Here is a 21,534-nt window from a genome sequence, read left to right on the forward strand (position 1 = left end):
GGCAGGCACCCACCCCACATCATGCTTCAGCCAGCCCATAAGGCTCCCATGCCTTAGCGAGTTCAGCAGGCTCCCACGCCTCAGCCAGCTTGTCCAGTGCCCATGCCTCGGCCAGCCCGTCAGGCTTGCCCAGGTGGGACACCGGGTGGCACCCCTCGAGGGGGAGGGTACTGTCATATGCCTGTTCCCGCTCCCCCTCTCTGGCGCTCAATATTGGACTCACCTGGACTCCATTATTTTGAAGATTACCCCCTCTATATCTGTCTGCTCCTCAGGTTGTTCCCTGTGTCAACATTGATGTCGTTATTTTTTCCCCTGTCCAGACGCTGTTCCTGTTTTGTTTCATGTCCGTTGTTTATTAATTAACTTCTTGCTCCTACCTGAGACGCAGATGTCTCATCTAGACACCTGGAAATGCAAATGCGCTACGCTAAATGCTAAATGTACTCGTTAAAACTCAAACGTTCATTAAAAACACACATGCAGGGTATTGAATTAAAGATACACTCGTTGTGAATCTAGCCAACAAGTCAGATTTTTAAAATGCTTTTCGGCGAAAGCATGAGAAGCTATTATCTGATAGCATGCAACACCCCAATATACCTGAAGGGGACGTGAACTAAAGAATTAGCGTAGCCGGCGCTACACAAAACGCAGAAATAAAATAGAAAACATTCATTACCTTTGATGATATTCTTTGTTGGCACTCCTATATGTTCCATAAACATCACAATTGGGTCTTTTTCACGATTAAATCTGTCCATGTATGCCCAAAATATCCATTTGTATAGCCTGTCTGGTTCAGGAAAAAAGCTCCCTTCCAACACGCAACGTCATTTTTAAAAATGATATAAGTTGCCTATATTCTTTGACAAAACACTTCAACCTACTTTTGTAACCCAACTTTAGGTATTTGTAAACGTTAATAAGCGATCAAATTGATCACTGGGCGATCTGTATTCAATAGCAGCTACTCAAGAAAACGATGTCCTTTGTCTCTCTTCCAAAATCGATTGCTGTATGCTGGACGAAATGAAGGATCTATTTGTCATTACACAAAGGATTTTTGTCAATGAAAATGACGTTTTTGGCGACATCGTGTGAAAGTTGTAGGAATTGCAAGCTCCCTGCTATATATTTTTGGTTGCAATAAACAATTCAGAGACTGCCGGATTAATAGTTTTCTGTGGTTTTTGTGACCAGGTTTTTCTTGGGATTTCACTTGCTGTTCACGTTCTGTTATAGTCACAGACATTATTTAACCAGTTTTAGAAACTTCAGAGTGTTTTCTATCCACACATACTAATCATATGCATATACTATATTCCTGGCATGAGTAGCAAGACGCTGAAATGTTGCGCGATTTTTAACAGAATGTTCGAAAAAGTAGGGGGTATACTGAAGAGGTTTTAAATGTTCACCCTGTACCTGCTTCTTGTCTTCAGCAAGGATCCTCACACATGCTCTGTTTAGAGAAGCCTTATAATGCACTATACCACCTGTGTGTAACGCATTATTGGAATGCTCTTCATATTAACAGCATTAAAGATCAGCGTCACTGTTCGCCCACAGCACCTTTGTTATTGATTTTGTTTTGTTCATGAAACAGAGAGAAGTATCCAGTATTCTGCTGTGCAATGAAGAAAAATAAACAGTATTCATTGTTTGCAGTAACTTAATTGTTGTTGATAAATTCTAAACGGCCTTGGCAGTTTCACCAATTAAGTATTTTAGCTTTAAAGGTGCAATATGTAGAAATCGATCTGCCATTACCTGGTTACAAAAATGTTGATTATGTGATAAAACAAGTAGAAAGAATTACTGTGAAATATATATACAGGACCAGTCAAAAGTTTGGATACATCTACTTATTCAAGGGTTTTTCTATATTTTTTACCATTTTCTACATTTTAGAATATTAGTGAAGACATCAAAACTACAGTGCCTTGCGAAAGTATTCAGCCCCCTTGAACTTTGCGACCTTTTGCCACATTTCAGGCTTCAAACATAAAGATATAAAACTGTATTTTTTTGTGAAGAATCAACAACAAGTGGGACACAATCATGAAGTGGAACGACATTTATTGGATATTTCAAACTTTAACAAATCAAAAACTGAAAAATTGGACGTGCAAAATTATTCAGCCCCCTTAAGTTAATACTTTGTAGCGCCACCTTTTGCTGCGATTACAGCTGTAAGTCGCTTGGGGTATGTCTCTATCAGTTTTGCACATCGAGAGACTGACATTTTTTCCCATTCCTCCTTGCAAAACAGCTCGAGCTCAGTGAGGTTGGATGGAGAGCATTTGTGAACAGCAGTTTTCAGTTCTTTCCACAGATTCTCGATTGGATTCAGGTCTGGACTTTGACTTGGCCATTCTAACACCTGGATATGTTTATTTTTGAACCATTCCATTGTAGATTTTGCTTTATGTTTTGGATCATTGTCTTGGTGGAAGACAAATCTCCGTCCCAGTCTCAGGTCTTTTGCAGACTCCATCAGGTTTTCTTCCAGAATGGTCCTGTATTTGGCTCCATCCATCTTCCCATCAATTTTAACCATCTTCCCTGTCCCTGCTGAAGAAAAGCAGGCCTAAACCATGATGCTGCCACCACCATGTTTGACAGTGGGGATGTTGTGTTCAGGGTGATGAGCTGTGTTGCTTTTACGCCAAACATAACGTTTTGCATTGTTGCCAAAAAGTTCAATTTTGGTTTCATCTGACCAGAGCACCTTCTTCCACATGTTTGGTGTGTCTCCCAGGTGGCTTGTGGCAAACTTTAAACAATACTTTTTATGGATATCTTTAAGAAATGGCTTTATTCTTGCCACTCTTCCATAAAGGCCAGATTTGTGCAATATACGACTGATTGTTGTCCTATGGACAGAGTCTCCCACCTCAGCTGTAGATCTCTGCAGTTCATCCAGAGTGATCATGGGCCTCTTGGCTGCATCTCTGATCAGTCTTCTCCTTGTATGAGCTGAAAGTTTAGAGGGATGGCCAGGTCTTGGTAGATTTGCAGTGGTCTGATACTCCTTCCATTTCAATATTATCGCTTGCACAGTGCTCCTTGGGATGTTTAAAGCTTGGGAAATCTTTTTGTATCCAAATCCAGCTTTAAACATCTTCACAACAGTATCTCGGACCTGCCTGGTGTGTTCCTTGTTCTTCATGATGCTCTCTGCGCTTTTAACGGACCTCTGAGACTATCACAGTGCAGGTGCATTTATACGGAGACTTGATTACACACAGGTGGATTGTATTTATCATCATTAGTCATTTAGGTCAACATTGGATCATTCAGAGATCCTCACTGAACTTCTGGAGAGAGTTTGCTGCACTGAAAGTAAAGGGGCTGAATAATTTTGCACGCCCAATTTTTCAGTTTTTGATTTGTTAAAAAAGTTTGAAATATCCAATAAATGTCGTTCCACTTCATGATTGTGTCCCACTTGTTGTTGAATCTTCACAAAAAAATACAGTTTTATATCTTTATGTTTGAAGCCTGAAATGTGGCAAAGTTCAAGGGGGCCGAATACTTTCGCAAGGCACTGTATGAAATAACACAAATGGAATCAAAAAGTGTTAAACAATTCAAAACGTATTTCATATTTGAGATTCTTCAAAGTAGCCACCCTTTGCCTTGATGACAGCTTCCAAACTCTTGGCATTCTCTCAAACAGCTTCATGAGGTAGTCACCTGGAATGTATTTCAATTAACAGGCGTGCCTTGTTAATTTGTGGAATTTCTTTCGTTCTTAAAACTTCTTTGGGATCGGGACCCCTTCCGCGGGACATTGCGCGAACATAGGGAAAAGTGATTAGCATGAGGTTGTAAGTGAAAATATAACAAGAACATTTCCCAGGACATAGACATATCTGATTTTGGCAGAAAGCTTAAATTCTTGTTAATTTAATTGCACTGTCCAATTTACAGTAGCTCTAACAGTGAAAGAATACTATGCTATTGTTTGAGGAGAGTGCACAATTTTGAACATGAAGAGTTATTAACCCCTAGTAACTCCCCATCCCGGGTCCGGGAGCGTAATCATCGACTGACACTAATTAGCATAACGCAACGGACATAAATATTCCTAGAAAATATTCCTATTCATGAAAATCACAAGTTAAATATATTGAGACACAGCTTAGCCTTTTGTTAATCAACCTGTCATCTCAGATTTTCAAAATATGCTTTACAGCCAAAGCTAGACAAGCATTTGTGTAAAATATATAGCTCTGTTTGTTCTTAACGTTTGGCTGAGAAATTGCCCGGAAATTGCAGTCACGAAAACTCCGAAAAATATTCCAAATTAGCTCCATAATACCGACAGAAACATGGCAAACGTTGTTTATAGTCAATCCTCAAGGTGTTTTTCAAATATCTATTAGATAATATATCCACCGGGACAATTAGTTTTTCATTAGGACCGATTGGAATAATGGCTACCTCTGTATTTTACGCAAGAATCATCAGGTGACTACTTGCGCAATGTAGCCGCTTACGGGTATTCTTCAACATAAATGCGTAAAACTACGTCACAATGCTGTAGACACCTTGGGGAATACAGAGAAAAAGTAATCTGGTTGATAGCCCATTCACTGCTCAATTGGGACAAATTGGAATGCAGAGCTTTCAAAAGATGAGTCACTTCCGGATTGGATTTTTCTCAGGCTTTCGCCTGCAATATCAGTTCTGTTATACTCACAGACAATAGTTTTACAGTTTTGGAAACTTTAGAGTGTTTTCTATCCTAAGCTGTCAATTATATGCATATTCTAGCATCTTGTCCTGACAAAATATCCTGTTTACTACAGGAACGTTATTTTTCCAAAAATTTAAATTCTGCCCCCTAGTCACAAAATGTTAATAAACAAATTAGGCACATTTGGGCATTCTTAATAGGATATTTTAAACAGAAATGTAATGGTTCTTTGGATCAGTCTAAAACATTGCACATACAAGTGGCAAAAATCTAAATTGCACATTGGCTGGAATAATGCATTATAGCCTTTCTCTTCTCAGTTAGATTTGGGTATGTCATTTCCGGCAAGCATATGGCTTACGGATACTCCCGTAAAGCCCAAATATGGTATCCTATAGGATATACTACACCCCCAATGAAATAGTGAACTTTTGTTACCTTCTAGGATCTCTGAGGAATAGATACGAATGTGATTTGACTTGTTCAAACAACGTTTAGGGTGAGATTTTCACAGATTCCTTTCTTTGCAAGTTGAACAAGTGGAAATACAAAATCCATTGTGCGTGCTATATGGACCTTTATAGGATATGAAAAAGTATTTTATTTAACAAAATGACACTTCATGTTATCTCTGGGTCCCTTTGGATGATAAGTCAGAGCAAGATTTCAGAATGTAAGTACACATTTCACCTTCAGAGGTGAATTTATCAAACCTATCGCGTTGAAAAAAGTGTTTTGTTGTCAGGAGCTCTCCTCAAACAATAGCAGGGCATGTTTTCTTAGGAATAGCTACTGTAAATTGGACAGTGCAGTTATATTATCAAGAATTTAAGCTTTCAGCCGAAATAAGACACTTGTATTTACTCTAAAATCTTAGTTCTTGATATAACGCATTGAATCACTTACAACTGTCCCGTTGACGGAACGCCGATCCTTAGGACAACAATAATAAGAAGAGACTTGCTTGGGCCAAGAAACACTAGCAATGGACATTAGACCAGTGGAAATATGTCCTTTTGGTCTGATGAGTCCAAATTTTTGATTTTTGGTTCCAACCACCGTGTCTTTGTGAGATGTGATGTGTGGGAGTGATTTGCTGGTGACACTGTCAGTGATTTATTTAGAATTGAAGGCACACTTAACCAGCATGGCTAACATAGCATTCTGCAGCGACATCCATCCCATCTGGTTTGCTCTAGTTGGACTATCATTTGTTTTTCAAGAAGACAATGACCCAACACACCTCCAGGCTGTGTAAGGGCTATTTGACGAAGAAGTAGCGGGATGGAGTGCTGCATCAGATGACCTGGCCTCCACAATAACCCAACCTCAATCCAATTGAGATGGTTTGGGATGAGTTGGACCCCAGAGTGAAGGAAAAGCAGCCAACAAGTGCTCAGCATATGTGGCAACTCCTTCAAGACTGTTGGAAAATAATTCCAGGTGAAGCTGGTTGAGAGAATACCCAAGCTGTCATCAAGGCAAAGGGTGGCTACTTTTAAGAATCTAAAATCTAAACTATATATTGATTTGTTTAACACTTTGGTTGCTACATGATTCCATATTTTTATTTCATAGTTTGATGTCCTCACTTGTATTTTACAATACAGAAAATAGTACAAATAAAGAAAATCCCTTGAATGAGTAGGTGTGTCCAAACTTTTGACTGGTACTGTATATATAAAGATCGTATTTTCGGTTGTTTAAAGCTGGAGTACATAACCAAAATTTAAAAGACTCAAAAGCTAACCTTAGGGACGGGAAGCATAGAAATAGCACACATAGAACGGATCTACAGCTTATCAGACTTGGTTTCTATGGGGATGACAGATCTATAACTCACATGTCTATGTGAATTTGGTGGGGTAGACCTTTAAGTTAAATTATTTCTAATGCCATACACTGGCGGTTCATGCCTTCCCGTTTGTGTGTATGTCCAAAACAGGATCACAGCTTGTGGGGCAGCTGGAGGTCGCAGTGTATTGACCATGGCCAAGTCACATGGTGTCCAACTCACAGCAGACTTCCTGCTTCAGGAGGGCGAGTTGCTTCACATCCTGGTGGGCCAAAAAGGAGAGGACGCCTGCCCCAATGTGAGTACCATCTTCCCCAAACTATTCTGAATAAATGTCAAGGCTCAACACTTTCACACTTATGCCCCATCCCAAATCAGCCACTATCTCCTACCTCTGAGGAAGGCACTTAGAGCTAAAAGGACTGAGTAGATCCAAAAAAACATTCTCACCCCAGGACACTTCAACTGTTGACTGTCCAGGAAAATCAAGAAAAAGGAGCACTCTGTTTCTTCATCGATTAGAAAGATTTGACAGGCCAAACCATCACAAGTTAAATGGTGGAGGGGGAAAAAACATACAATGAAGACAGACCTAGGTAAATCCAGGGTTCTTATTCCGGAGTCTTTGGGGCTATAGTAATGCTTAATTTTGCCTTTTTATAAGCCACGTGGAATATATAATTTATACTTTCACTAATGCTTTATCACTTATACACCTATACAAAATTCTGTCAGATCTTCAGAAGTCCATAAGTAGCCTATTATAGACTACCGCATGGCCTAACTCGACATTCCAAACTGGAATGTTGAAGCCTCAGGGATACGGATAAAGAAGAACATCCTCAAAACTCCTCTCACACCATAAGGGAACACGTTTGAATTGTAATCCCATTGATTGCCTTGCCATTTCACCTGTAAACATTGTTGGAATGAATTTACTCTCATTCCATCATGTTGTTTTTGGCCTCATCCCGGATTTGTCTTACACTTTGGGGTTCTCAGTCAGGAATCATTTGGAAAATGGATCAAATATATTGGAGAAAAATGTCAGACAAGGAAAAGCATAGAGGTGGCCCAGACACATTGTCAATGGGAAACTGCAGTCATTTGAGGTCTCACACTCTCAGTTCATTTCTATCAGGTCTATAGTCCCGAAGGGAGTAGATACTCCCAAAGGTGGTTGGTGCTATAAAAATGATTAGTTCAGGGTGTTGGTGTGTTCAGTGTTTCTCAAACAGCCTCCCCTTCTGTAGGAGTATTAATATCCTTTTTGCTTTTACACACCACGCACGCATGCACACACACACACACACACACACACACACACACACACACGGGGCGGTAGGCAGCCTAGGGTTAAGAGCATTGGGCCAGTATCCAAAAGTTCACTGGTTCGAATCCCAGAGTCAGCAAGGTGGCAAAATCTGCCGTTCTGCCCTTGAGCAAGGCTGTTAACCCCCAACAACTCCCCGGGGCCGATGATGTGGATGTCATTTAAGGTAGCCCCCTGCCTTAAAGTGTTGGGTTAAGGTGTGGGGTTAAATGTGTAAGACTCATTTCAGTTGTATCCCCTTACACACACATACAAACTATGTGCCTCAACCCTAGCAGGATGGCAAGAGCAACAGGTGGGGGTTAGGGGTAATTCTGTGTGAAATTGAGCTCTCGCTGCTCCCATACTGGCCAAGGTTGATGAAAAGATTTGGGTTGGAAGGACGGGTCTGACTTGGCTGTTTGGTTATTATTACCTGTCCTCAACACCGCTAGTCGTTTGGCTCTTGATACGTCTCTCATTTGTTACAATAGCCCAAGTTGCCGATGGGCAGATTGGGTAGAATAACACACTAAATGCAGTAAAAAGCCTGGTCCCAGATCACTTTGTGCTGTCTTGCCAACTCATATGGTCTTGGTCACATTTGGTTTGGCTGGACAATGACTGTTGAAGTTGGAAAGACATCACAAACAGACCTGGGAATAGGCTACTAGGCTAGTAAAGGCACAATTCTAACTAAAGATCTGAGCATGGAACTTGACTTCAGCGGATATCTTCCATTGACATCAATGCATGATTTATGAGGAAGCCTGGATTGCACAGACATACAATGTCTCAAATGAGTGATTAAAGAAACTGAGGGATTCACTCTTTTTCTATTCTCATTGGTAGACCAAGGAGATCCTAAACAAGATCTGTGTGGAGCAGAAGCCATTGGAAAACAAGACGTGGGTCCAAGGGGGCGGGGGCGGAGGAGGCGGAGGCGGAGCCACCTATGTGTTCAAGGTAAGGAGAGAAGGCCGCGTCCCGATAGTCTTATAAAGCTTTCCCAGTTTTCTTGCCCTCCTTGATCACTGATATGGCTAAAGATGTATTTCATATTGCTTTCAACTGTCAGATATGCATAAGAAGGAAGGAAGGAAGGAAGGAGTCTGATGAGGAACAGAAGTTAGGAAAATAAATGAAAGGAAAGGGGATATATTAGATGATTTAGATTAATGAATATGTTTTTTACATGTCCCTCAACTGTTCCTTTTTAATTGAAGCTGGGCTGAACCGGGTCTAAACACACATCCATTAAATGTATAATATATGCTAGAGCAGAGGTATTGAAGTATTATTTGTTACGGTCACGCAAAGTTCCAGATTAATATTGTCATTTATCGGCGAAGTAACAAACCCCCACCTCGCAACCCATGAGAATCAAAACTGCTCACACCCAGGGCCTCCCGGGTGGCGTAGTGGTCTAAGGCACTGCATCGCAGTGCTGAGGCATCGCTACAGCCTCGGTTTGATCCTAGACTGTGTCACTGCCTGACCGTGCGCCCCATAGGGTGGCGCACAACTGGCCCAGCGTCGTCCGGGTTAGGGGGCAGTTTGGCTGGTGGGATTTCCTTAACCCATTATGCTCTAGCGACTCCATGTGGCAGGCTGAAGCCTGCAAGCTGACTTTGGATGGTGTTTCCTCTAACACATTGGTTCGGCTTGCTTCCGAGAGCAGTGTGTACAGGAGCACTGGGCCTTGGCAGTTTGTGTTTCGAAGGGTGCATAAGTCTCGATCTTCGCCTCTCCCGAGTCCATTGGGAAGTTACAATCTTGTCTCATCGCTGCAACTGCCAATTGGGGGGAAAACATTGCGTAAACAAAATATATACAGTAGCAGTCGAAAGTTTGGACACACCTACTCATTCAAGGGCTTTTCTTTATTTTTACTATTTTCTGCATTGTAGAATAATAGTGAAGACATCAAAACTATGAAACTCATCCCAAATATTCTCAGTGGGGTTGAGGCCAGGTCATCTGATGCAGCACTCCATCACTAACCTTCTTGTTCAAATAGCCCTTACACAGCCTTGCTGTCATCTAGTGGACATTTTGCTCTATTGCCCACAGCTATGGTTAGACTGTTGTTCATGTTTTGCTGTGTTCTAGTGTACTATGGCATATTTAGCTTTCTTCTTGACACTTCTCCCATTCATATTTAAGGTTAGAACTACCTTTTAGTGTTCTGATACTTCTAGTTTGGAGTTGTATTTTTATGATAACATAGCTACAGTATTTCAATGTGTATAGTATTGCTTACTAGGTGTGTCCAATCAATTGTGCAACCACTCCCTCTTCCAATTAGGGCAAATTGATAAACTGTTTAAAAGAGGACCTTGTATTCCTCTTTTTTTGTACTCCCCGACGAAGGCCATGCAGCCGAAACGCGTCGTTTAAAAAAAAAGTGTTTCTATTGAACATGCCATACTAATAAAGGCATTTTAATCAATTATATGAAGAGTGCCTTGGTCCTCCTTTCTTTTTGATGACTAACTTACCCCTTTTACCAAAGAGCACCTTCTATCTACCAAAACTTACTATTGTGTACCTTAGTTGCGCTTCCCTTCCTCCTCTTTCTACAGCCTGGAGGTGTGTTGGGTCATTTTCCTGTTGAAAAACAAATGATAGTCCCACTATGTGCAAACCAGATGGGATGGTGTAACGCTGCAGAATGCTGTGGTAGCCATGCTGGTTAAGTGTGCCTTGAATTCTAAATAAATCACTGACAGTGTCACCAGCAAATCACTCCCACACATCACACCTCCTCCCCCAAGCTTCACTTTCAAAGTTAATCCATTCACCTACTCTGCATCTCACAAAGACACGGCGGTTGGATCCAAAAATCTCAAATTATGACTCATCAGACCAAAGGACAGATTTCCGGCGGTCAATGGCAATTACTTGTGTTTCTTGGCCCAAGCAAGTCTCTTCTTCTTATTGGTGTCCTTTAGTAGTGATTTCTTTGCAGCAATTCGACCATGAAGGCCTGATTCACGCAATCTCCTCGACACAGTTGAGATGTGTATGTTAATTGAACTCTGTAAAGCATTTATCTGGGCTGCACTTTCTGAGGCTGGTAACTCTAACTCATCCTCTGCAGCAGAGATAACTCTGGGTCTTACTTTCCTGTGACGGTCCTCATGAGAGACAGTTTCATGATATCGCTTGATGGTTTTTGCGACTGCACTTGAAGAAACGTTCAAAGTTTTTGAAATTTTCCGGATTGACTGACCATTATGTCTTAAAGTAATGCCGGACTGTCGCTTCTCTTTGCTTATTTGAGCTGTTCTTGCCATAATATGGGCTTGGTCTTATGTAAATCACCCCTATCTTGTCACAACACAACTGATTGGCTCAAATGCATTAAGTAGGAAAGAAATTCCAGAAAATTACTTTTAACAAGGAACACCTGTTAATTGAAAAACATTCCAGGTGAATACCTAATGCAATTGGCTGAGGGAATTCCAAGAGTGTTGAAAGCTGTCATCAAGGTAAAGAGTGGCTACTTTGAAAGATCTCAAACATTTTTTGGGTTATGACATGATTCCAATATTTAATATTATTTGGCAATGTAGAAAATAGTAAAAATAAAGAAAACCCTTGAATGAGTAGGTGTGTCCAAACTTTTGACTGGTACTATATATAAATATTTATGTATGTCTGTATTTATAAAGATTAAGTATAATAATGTAGTAAAATGGCTAACCTGGTCCCAGATCACCTGTTCACACCCCTCTTATTGGCAGATAGAACCATTTCCAGTTTCCAAGCTAATTTACTGCAATTCTACACGTTTTGCCAGTTTCAAAGCTATTTTCCTGCAATTTACACGTTTTGCCATGGGCCGGAGAGAAAATGTTACAGTTTTAAAGCTAATTTCCTGCAATTCTACACATTTTGTCACATTTTCTGCAATTCTACACACCTTGTGTGATCTTATGGTATCAGGGATCAAATGGGTTTAGATTATTTATTTATTTTTGTCGGTCCATCTGCTAGAGATTGATAACGTCACATGGACTAATTTGCCATGGTAACAGGTGCAGAGGGGTGTCCACATCCCCCTGATCATCGCAGGTGGGGGTGGGGGACGTGGGTACAGCAGCCAATCCGACAGCCAGAATGAGTTGATGGACGACCCCAAAGTACCAGGGCGCAACGGGAAGTCTGGCGCAGCAGGTAAATCACTGTGTGTATTGTGAAGAACTGCTTGACTATATGTATGTTTCCGTGTGTGTGTGCCAGACCTGGGATGACTATAGTTGTAACTATGGTTTGTGGAAAGTAACAACATTTCTGGGGAATCAAAGTTACTTTGGAGAGGACTACAACAAAAAATTACAACTTAAAACTACTTGAATACAGATCTCTGAAAGCAACTACTTTTTCAAACTATTTTTTTATTTATTTCACCTTTATTTAATTACAATTTAGCAGATTAACACTGGAGTGATAAATGAGCAGATGATGATGTGCAAGTTGACATACTGGTGTGCAAAAGAGCAGAAAAGTAAATAAAAACAGTATGGGGATGAGGAAGGTAGGGCTATTTACAGATGGACTACAGTGCCTTGCGAAAGTATTCGGCCCCCTTGAACTTTGCGACATTTTGCCACATTTCAGGCTTCAAACATAAAGATATAAAACTGTATTTTTTTGTGAAGAATCAACAACAAGTGGGACACAATCATGAAGTGGAACGACATTTATTGGATATTTCAAACTTTTTTAACTTTTTTAAAATTGGGCGTGCAAAATTATTCAGCCCCTTTACTTTCACTGCAGCAAACTCTCTCCAGAAGTTCAGTGAGGATCTCTGAATGATCCAATGTTGACCTAAATGACTAATGATGATAAATACAATCCACCTGTGTGTAATCAAGTCTCCGTATAAATGCACCTGCACTGTGATAGTCTCAGAGGTCCGTTAAAAGTGCAGAGAGCATCATGAAGAACAAGGAACACACCAGGCAGGTCCAGGATACTGTTGTGAAGAAGTTTAAAGCCGGATTTGGATACGAAAATATTTCCCAAGCTTTAAATATCCCAAGGAGCACTGTGCAAGCGATAATATTGAAATGGAAGGAGTATCAGACCACTGCAAATCTAACAAGACCTGACCGTCCCTCTAAACATTCAGCTCATACAAGGAGGAGACTGATCAGAGATGCAGCCAAGAGGCCCATGATCACTCTGGATGAACTGCAGAGATCTACAGCTGAGGTGGGAGACTCTGTCCATAGGACAACAATCAGTCGTATATTGCACAAATCTGGCATTTATGGAAGAGTGGCAAGAAGAAAGCCATTTCTTAAAGATATCCATAAAAAGTGTTGTTTAAAGTTTGCCACAAGCCACCTGGGAGACACACCAAACGTGTGGAAGAAGGCGCTCTGGTCAGATGAAACCAAAATTGAACTTTTTGGCAACAATGCAAAACGTTATGTTTGGCGTAAAAGCAACACAACTGAACACACCATCCCCACTGTCAAACATGGTGGTGGCAGCATCATGGTTTGGGCCTGCTTTTCTTCAGCAGGGACAGGGAAGATGGTTAAAATTGATGGGAAGATGGATGGAGCCAAATACAGGACCATTCTGGAAGAAAACCTGATGGAGTCTGCAAAAGACCTGAGACTGGGACGGAGATTTGTCTTCCAACAAGACAATGATCCAAAACATAAAGCAAAATCTACAATGGAATGGTTCAAAAATAAACATATCCAGGTGTTAGAATGGCCAAGTCAAAGTCCAGACCTGAATCCAATCGAGAATCTGTGGAAAGAACTGAAAACTGCTGTTCACAAATGCTCTCCATCCAACCTCACTGAGCTCGAGCTGTTTTGCAAGGAGGAATGTCAGTCTCTCAATGTGCAAAACTGATAGAGACATACCCCAAGCGACTTACAGATGTAATCGCAGCAAAAGGTGGCGCTACAAAGTATTAACTTAAGGGGGCTGAATAATTTTGCACGCCCAATTTTTCGGTTTTTGATTTGTTAAAAAAGTTTTAAATATCCAATAAATGTCGTTCCACTTCATGATTGTGTCCCACTTGTTGTTGATTCTTCACAAAAAAAATACAGTTTTATATCTTTATGTTTGAAGCCTGAAATGTGGTAAAAGGTTGCAAAGTTCAAGGGGGCCAAATACTTTCGCAAGGCACTGTATGTACAGCTGCAGTGATCGGTTAGCTGCTCAGATAGTTGATGTTTAAAGTTGGTAAGGGAAATAAAAGTCTCCAACTTCAGCGATTTTTGCAATTCGTTCCAGTCACTGGCAGCAGAGAACTGGAAGGAAAGGTGGCCAAATGAGGTGTTGGCTTTCGGATGATCAGTGAGATATACCTGCTGGAACGTGCTGCTGGAATACATTTAAACTCAACAAATCCAGAAAATTATTTCTTTCAGGGTTTATTTGTATCATCACATTCCCAGTGGGTCAGAAGTTTTAATTAGTTTTTGGTAGCATTGCCTTTAAATTGTTTAACTTGGGTCAAACGTTTAGAGTAGCCTTCCACAAGCTTCCCACAATAAGTTGGGGGAATTTTGGCCCATTTCTCCTGACAGAACTAGTGTCACTGAGCAAGGTCTGTAGGCCTCCTTGCTCTCATACGCTTTTTCAGTTCTGCCCAAAAATGTTTTATGGGATTGAGGTCAGGGCTTTGTGATGGCCACTCCAATACCTTGACTTTGTTTTCCTTAAGCCATTTTGCCCCAACTTTGGAAGTATGCTTGTCATTGTCCATTTGGAAGACCCATTTGCAACCAAGCTATTTATTTTTTAAACTTTATTTAACTAGGCAAGTCAGTTAAGAACAACTTATTATTTTCAGTGACGGCCTAGGAACAGTGGGTTAACTGCCTGTTCAGGGGCAGAACGACAGATTTGTACCTTGTTAGCTCGGGGGTTTGAACTTGCAACCTTCCGGTTACTAGTCCAAAGCTCTAACCACTAGGCTACCCTGCCTGACTGATGTCTTGACATCCTGACTGATGTCTTGAGATGTTGCTTCAATATATCCACATAATTTCCCCTCCTCATGATGCCATCTATTTTGTGAAGTGCACCAGTCCCTCCTGCAGCAAAGCACCCCCAATCCATTGTGGTCTCCTGTATCCCACTGTATCCCACTCCCTCTGTTCAGTTTTAGTTCACTAAAACTACAGCCTTTTAAAGGCGGGCTCCCCTACTGACTTCTATTAACAAATCAGTATAATTATTTACCACTCATCACAAATCAAATTTTATTTGTCACATGAGCCGAATACAACAGGTGCAGACATTACCGTGAATGCTTTATTAAAATTACTTACAAGCCCTTGACCAACAATGCAGAGTAAGAAAATAATTGCTAAATATACTATAGTAAAAAAAGTTACACAATAAATAACAATAACAGGGCTATTGTTATTGTTATTAGGCTACATGCTAAGGGGGTACCAGTACCAAGCCAATGTGTGGGGGGACAGGTTAGTCGAGGTAATTAAGGTCAACTTTTAACAAGGCACACCTGACAATTGAGGAGTGACCCCAATTGGCTTACTGCAAATGTAAAAGTGGTGACTAAACTCAACAAAAAGAAGAATAAATTGTATTATGAAGCCAAGCTCAATGATGTAAAGAATGATGGGAAAAAACTTGAGTACTTTAAATTGAATGGCTTTTTCATCACAAAACGATTTTATGTAGCCAATTATTTTTATGATTACTTGTGGGCAAATACCAACAATGAAGAGTGAGCCATTGAACACATGTATAAAAAATACTAATATTGAAAGAAAGGCATTGCAAGTTTGAATTTTGTAAAGGTAGTGGGAGAGGTGGAAAAAAGATTGTTATTGATCAGCAATTGTCACAGCCTGACCATATAGAGAGCCCTTGTTTCTCTATGGTGTAGGAGGTCAGGGCGTGACTGGGGGTATTCTAGTTTGTTATTTCTATGTGGTGTTCTAGTTTATTTTTCTGTGTTGGTGATTTGTATGATTCCCAATTAGAAGCAGCTGGTAATCGTTGTCTCTAATTGGGGATCATATTTAGGTAGCATTTTTCCCACCTGTGTTTGTGGGATACTATTTTGTGTTTTGGGTATGGGCACCACGTAGTCACGTTTCGTTGTTAGTTTATTGATTTATTGTTTTTGCTAAGTTTCACTTTGTAATAAATATGTGGAACTCTACATCAGTTGAGCCTTGGTCCGTTTCTCCTCACGATTGTGACAGCAATGACAAACATGGAATTGACAACTTAGATGAAAAGCTACTGAGGATGGTAGTTGACTCTATAGCCACTCCCTGGAGGGAAGCAAAATTAATTCCGTTACCCAAGAGTGGTAGAGCAGCCTTCACTGCTATAACAGCAGATCTATCAGCTTGCTGCCAGCTCTTAGCAAACTGTTGGAAAAAATATTATTTGACCAAATACAATGCCACTTTCTGTAAATACATTAACAACAGTCTTTCAGCATGCTTATAGAGAAGGGTACTCAACATGTACTGCACTGACACAAATTACTGATGATTGATTGAAAGAAATTGATAATAAGAAGACTGTGGGAACTGTATTGTTAGATTTCAGTGCAGATTCAGAGCTTTCTATCTAACAGAACTCAAAGGGTTTTATTTAATGTACGCTTCTCTAATGTCAAACGTAAACTGCGGTGTACGGCAGGGCAACTCTCTAGGCCCTCTACTCTGTTCTATGTTTACCAATGAACTGCTACTGACATTAAACAAAGCATGTGTGTCCATGTATGCTGATGATTCAACCGTATACGCAGCAGCAACCACAGCTAAGGAAGTCACTGAAACTCTTATCAAAGAGTGGCAGTCTGTTTTGGAATGTGTGGCCAGTAATAGAAATGGTTAGAAATTCCACATTGTTTGCAAAGTCAACTTAAACACAACACTGACACACACACTTACGCCACCAGATATGCCACCAGGGGTCTTTTCAAAGTCCCCAGGTCCAGAACAAATTCAAGGCAGTGTACAGCATAATACAGAGCCATGAGTGCATGGACGTCCCTTCCATCTCATATTCAGAGCCATGAGTGTATGGAACTCCCTTTCATCTAATACACAGAGCCATGAGTGTATGGAATTCCTTTTCATCTAATATACAGAGCCGTAAGTGTATGGAACTCCCTTTCATCTAATATACAGAGCCTTGAGTGTATGGAACTCCCTTCCATCTCATATACAGAGCCATGAGTGTATGGAACTCCCTTCCATCTCATATACAGAGCCATGAGTGTATGGAATTCCCTTTCATCTAATATACAGAGCCATGAGTGTATGGAAGTCCCTTTCATCTCATATACAGAGCCATGAGTGTATGGAACTCCCTTTCATCTCATATACAGAGCCATGAGTGTATGGAACTCCCTTCCATCTCATATACAGAGCCATGAGTGTATGGAATTCCCTTTCATCTAATGTACAGAGCCATGAGTGTATGGAACTCCCTTCCGTCTCATATACAGATCCATGAGTGTATGGAACTCCCTTCCATCTAATATACAGAGCCTTGAGTGTATGGAAGTCCCTTCCATCTAATATACAGAGCCATGAGTGTATGGAACTCCCTTCCATCTAATATACAGAGCCATGAGTGTATGGAACTCCCTTCCGTCTCATATACAGAGCCTTGAGTGTATGGAACTCCCTTTCATCTAATATACAGAGCCATGAGTGAATGGAACTCCCTTCCATCTCATATACGGAGCCATGAGTGTATGGAACTCCCTTCCATCTCATATACAGAGCAATGAGTGTATGGAACTCCCTTCCATCTCATATATGGAGCCATGAGTGTATGGAACTCCCTTCCATCTCATATACGGAGCCATGAGTGTATGGAACTCCCTTCCATCTCATATACAGAGCCATGAGTGTATGGAACTCCCTTTCATCTAATATACAGAGCCATGAGTGTATGGAACTCCCTTTCATCTAATATACAGAGCCATGAGTGTATGGATCTCCCTTCCATCTAATATACAGAGCCATGAGTGAATGGAACTCCCTTCCATCTCATATACAGAGCCTTGAGTGTATGGAACTCCCTTTCATCTAATATACAGAGCCATGAGTGAATGGAACTCCCTTCCATCTAATATACAGAGCCATGAGTGTATGGAACTCCCTTTCATCTAATATACAGAGCCATGAGTGTATGGAACTCCCTTCCATCTCATATACGGAGCCATGAGTGTATGGAATTCCCTTTCATCTAATATACAGAGCCATAAGTGTATGGAACTCCCTTCCGTCTCATATACAGAGCAATGAGTGTATGGAACTCCCTTTCATCTAATATACAGAGCCTTGAGTGTATGGAACTCCCTTCCGTCTCATATACAGAGCCTTGAGTGTATGGAACTCCCTTTCATCTAATATACAGAGCCATGAGTGAATGGAACTCCCTTCCATCTCATATACGGAGCCATGAGTGTGTGGAACTCCCTTCCATCTCATATACGGAGCCATGAGTGTATGGAACTCCCTTCCATCTCATATACAGAGCAATGAGTGTATGGAACTCCCTTCCATCTAATATACAGAGCCTTGAGTGTATGGAACTCCCTTTCATCTAATATACAGAGCCATGAGTGTATGGAACTCCCTTCCATCTAATATACAGAGCAATGAGTGTATGGAACTCCCTTCCATCTAATATACAGAGCCTTGAGTGTATGGAAGTCCCTTCCATCTAATATACAGAGCCATGAGTGTATGGAACTCCCTTCCGTCTCATATACAGAGCCTTGAGTGTATGGAACTCCCTTTCATCTAATATACAGAGCCATGAGTGAATGGAACTCCCTTCCATCTCATATACAGAGCAATGAGTGTATGGAACTCCCTTCCATCTCATATACGGAGCCATGAGTGTATGGAACTCCCTTCCATCTCATATACGGAGCCATGAGTGTATGGAACTCCCTTCCATCTCATATACAGAGCAATGAGTGTATGGAACTCCCTTTCACCTAATATACAGAGCCATGAGTGTATGGAACTCCCTTTCATCTAATATACAGAGCCATGAGTGTATGGAACTCCCTTCCATCTCATATACAGAGCCATGAGTGTATGGAAGTCCCTTCCATCTCATATACGGAGCCATGAGTGTATGGAAGTCCCTTCCATCTCATATACGGAGCCATGAGTGTATGGAATTCCCTTTCATCTAATATACAGAGCCATGAGTGTATGGAACTCCCTTTCATCTAATATACAGAGCCATGAGTGTATGGAACTCCCTTTCATCTAATATACAGAGCCATGAGTGTATGGAACTCCCTTTCATCTAATATACAGAGCCATGAGTGTATGGAAGTCCGTTCCATCTCATATACGGAGCCATGAGTGTATGGAATTCCCTTTCATCTAATATACAGAGCCATGAGTGTATGGAACTCCCTTTCATCTAATATACAGAGCCTTGAGTGTATGGAACTCCCTTCCGTCTCATATACAGAGCCTTGAGTGTATGGAACTCCCTTTCATCTAATATACAGAGCCATGAGTGAATGGAACTCCCTTCCATCTCATATACGGAGCCATGAGTGTGTGGAACTCCCTTCCATCTCATATACGGAGCCATGAGTGTATGGAACTCCCTTCCATCTCATATACAGAGCAATGAGTGTATGGAACTCCCTTCCATCTAATATACAGAGCCTTGAGTGTATGGAACTCCCTTTCATCTAATATACAGAGCCATGAGTGTATGGAACTCCCTTCCATCTAATATACAGAGCAATGAGTGTATGGAACTCCCTTCCATCTAATATACAGAGCCTTGAGTGTATGGAAGTCCCTTCCATCTAATATACAGAGCCATGAGTGTATGGAACTCCCTTCCGTCTCATATACAGAGCCTTGAGTGTATGGAACTCCCTTTCATCTAATATACAGAGCCATGAGTGAATGGAACTCCCTTCCATCTCATATACAGAGCAATGAGTGTATGGAACTCCCTTCCATCTCATATACGGAGCCATGAATGTATGGAACTCCCTTCCATCTCATATACGGAGCCATGAGTGTATGGAACTCCCTTCCATCTCATATACAGAGCAATGAGTGTATGGAACTCCCTTCCATCTCATATACGGAGCCATGAGTGTATGGAACTCCCTTCCATCTCATATACGGAGCCATGAGTGTATGGAACTCCCTTCCATCTCATATACAGAGCAATGAGTGTATGGAACTCCCTTCCATCTCATATACGGAGCCATGAGTGTATGGAACTCCCTTTCATCTAATATACAGAGCAATGAGTGTATGGAACTCCCTTCCATCTCATATACGGAGCCATGAGTGTATGGAACTCCCTTTCATCTAATATACAGAGCCATGAGTGTATGGAACTCCCTTCCATCTAATATACAGAGCCATGAGTGTATGGAACTCCCTTTCACCTAATATACAGAGCCATGAGTGTATGGAACTCCCTTTCATCTAATATACAGAGCCATGAGTGTATGGAACTCCCTTCCATCTCATATACAGAGCCATGAGTGTATGGAAGTCCCTTCCATCTCATATACGGAGCCATGAGTGTATGGAATTCCCTTTCATCTAATATACAGAGCCATGAGTGTATGGAACTCCCTTTCATCTAATATACAGAGCCATGAGTGTATGGAACTCCCTTTCATCTAATATACAGAGCCATGAGTGTATGGAACTCCCTTTCATCTAATATACAGAGCCATGAGTGTATGGAAGTCCGTTCCATCTCATATACGGAGCCATGAGTGTATGGAATTCCCTTTCATCTAATATACAGAGCCATGAGTGTATGGAATTCCCTTTCATCTAATATACAGAGCCATGAGTGTATGGAACTCCCTTTCACCTAATGTACAGAGCCATGAGTGTATGGAACTCCCTTTCATCTAATATACAGAGCCATGAGTGTATGGAACTCCCTTCCATCTCATATACAGAGCCATGAGTGTATGGAACTCCCTTTCATCTAATATACAGAGCCATGAGTGTATGGAAGTCCCTTCCATCTCATATACGGAGCCATGAGTGTATGGAACTCCCTTCCATCTCATATACGGAGCCATGAGTGTATGGAACTCCCTTTCATCTAATATACAGAGCCATGAGTGTATGGAACTCCCTTCCATCTCATATACAGAGCCATGAGTGCATGGAACTCCCTTCCATCTCATATACAGAGCCATGATTGTATGGAACTCCCTTTCATCTAATATACAGAGCCATGAGTGTATGGAACTCCCTTTCATCTAATATACAGAGCCATGAGTGTATGGAACTCCCTTTCACCTAATATACAGAGCCATGAGTGTATGGAACTCCCTTTCACCTAATATACAGAGCCATGAGTGTATGGAACTCCCTTTCATCTAATATACAGAGCCATGAGTGTATGGAACTCCCTTCCATCTCATATACAGAGCCATGAGTGTATGGAACTCCCTTCCATCTCATATACAGAGCCATGAGTGTATGGAACTCCCTTTCACCTAATATACAGAGCCATGAGTGTATGGAACTCCCTTCCATCTCATATACAGAGCCATGAGTGTATGGAACTCCCTTCCATCTCATATACAGAGCCATGAGTGTATGGAACTCCCTTTCACCTAATATACAGAGCCATGAGTGCATGGATCTCCCTTCCATCTAATATACAGAGCCATGAGTGTATGGAACTCCCTTTCACCTA

General features: G+C 41.1%; 1 protein-coding gene across 2 annotated transcripts in view; it reads left to right on the plus strand.

The window, feature by feature from the left end:
* Positions 1–21,534, plus strand: part of LOC110506268 (ALK tyrosine kinase receptor) — a 167,324-nt gene that overhangs the window by 76,314 nt on the left and 69,476 nt on the right. For both annotated transcript variants that reach the window (XM_021585704.3, XM_090221732.1), the window contains 3 exons: positions 6,654–6,801; positions 8,668–8,781; positions 11,859–11,997. In XM_021585704.3, the coding sequence (XP_021441379.3) occupies positions 6,654–6,801; positions 8,668–8,781; positions 11,859–11,997 (401 nt within the window). The remainder of the gene's footprint in view (positions 1–6,653; positions 6,802–8,667; positions 8,782–11,858; positions 11,998–21,534) is intronic.

Source organism: Oncorhynchus mykiss, chromosome 26, assembly GCF_057628025.1.
Source record: "Oncorhynchus mykiss isolate SJ-2025 chromosome 26, ASM5762802v1, whole genome shotgun sequence".
In the NCBI taxonomy this organism is placed as follows: Eukaryota; Metazoa; Chordata; class Actinopteri; order Salmoniformes; family Salmonidae; genus Oncorhynchus; species Oncorhynchus mykiss.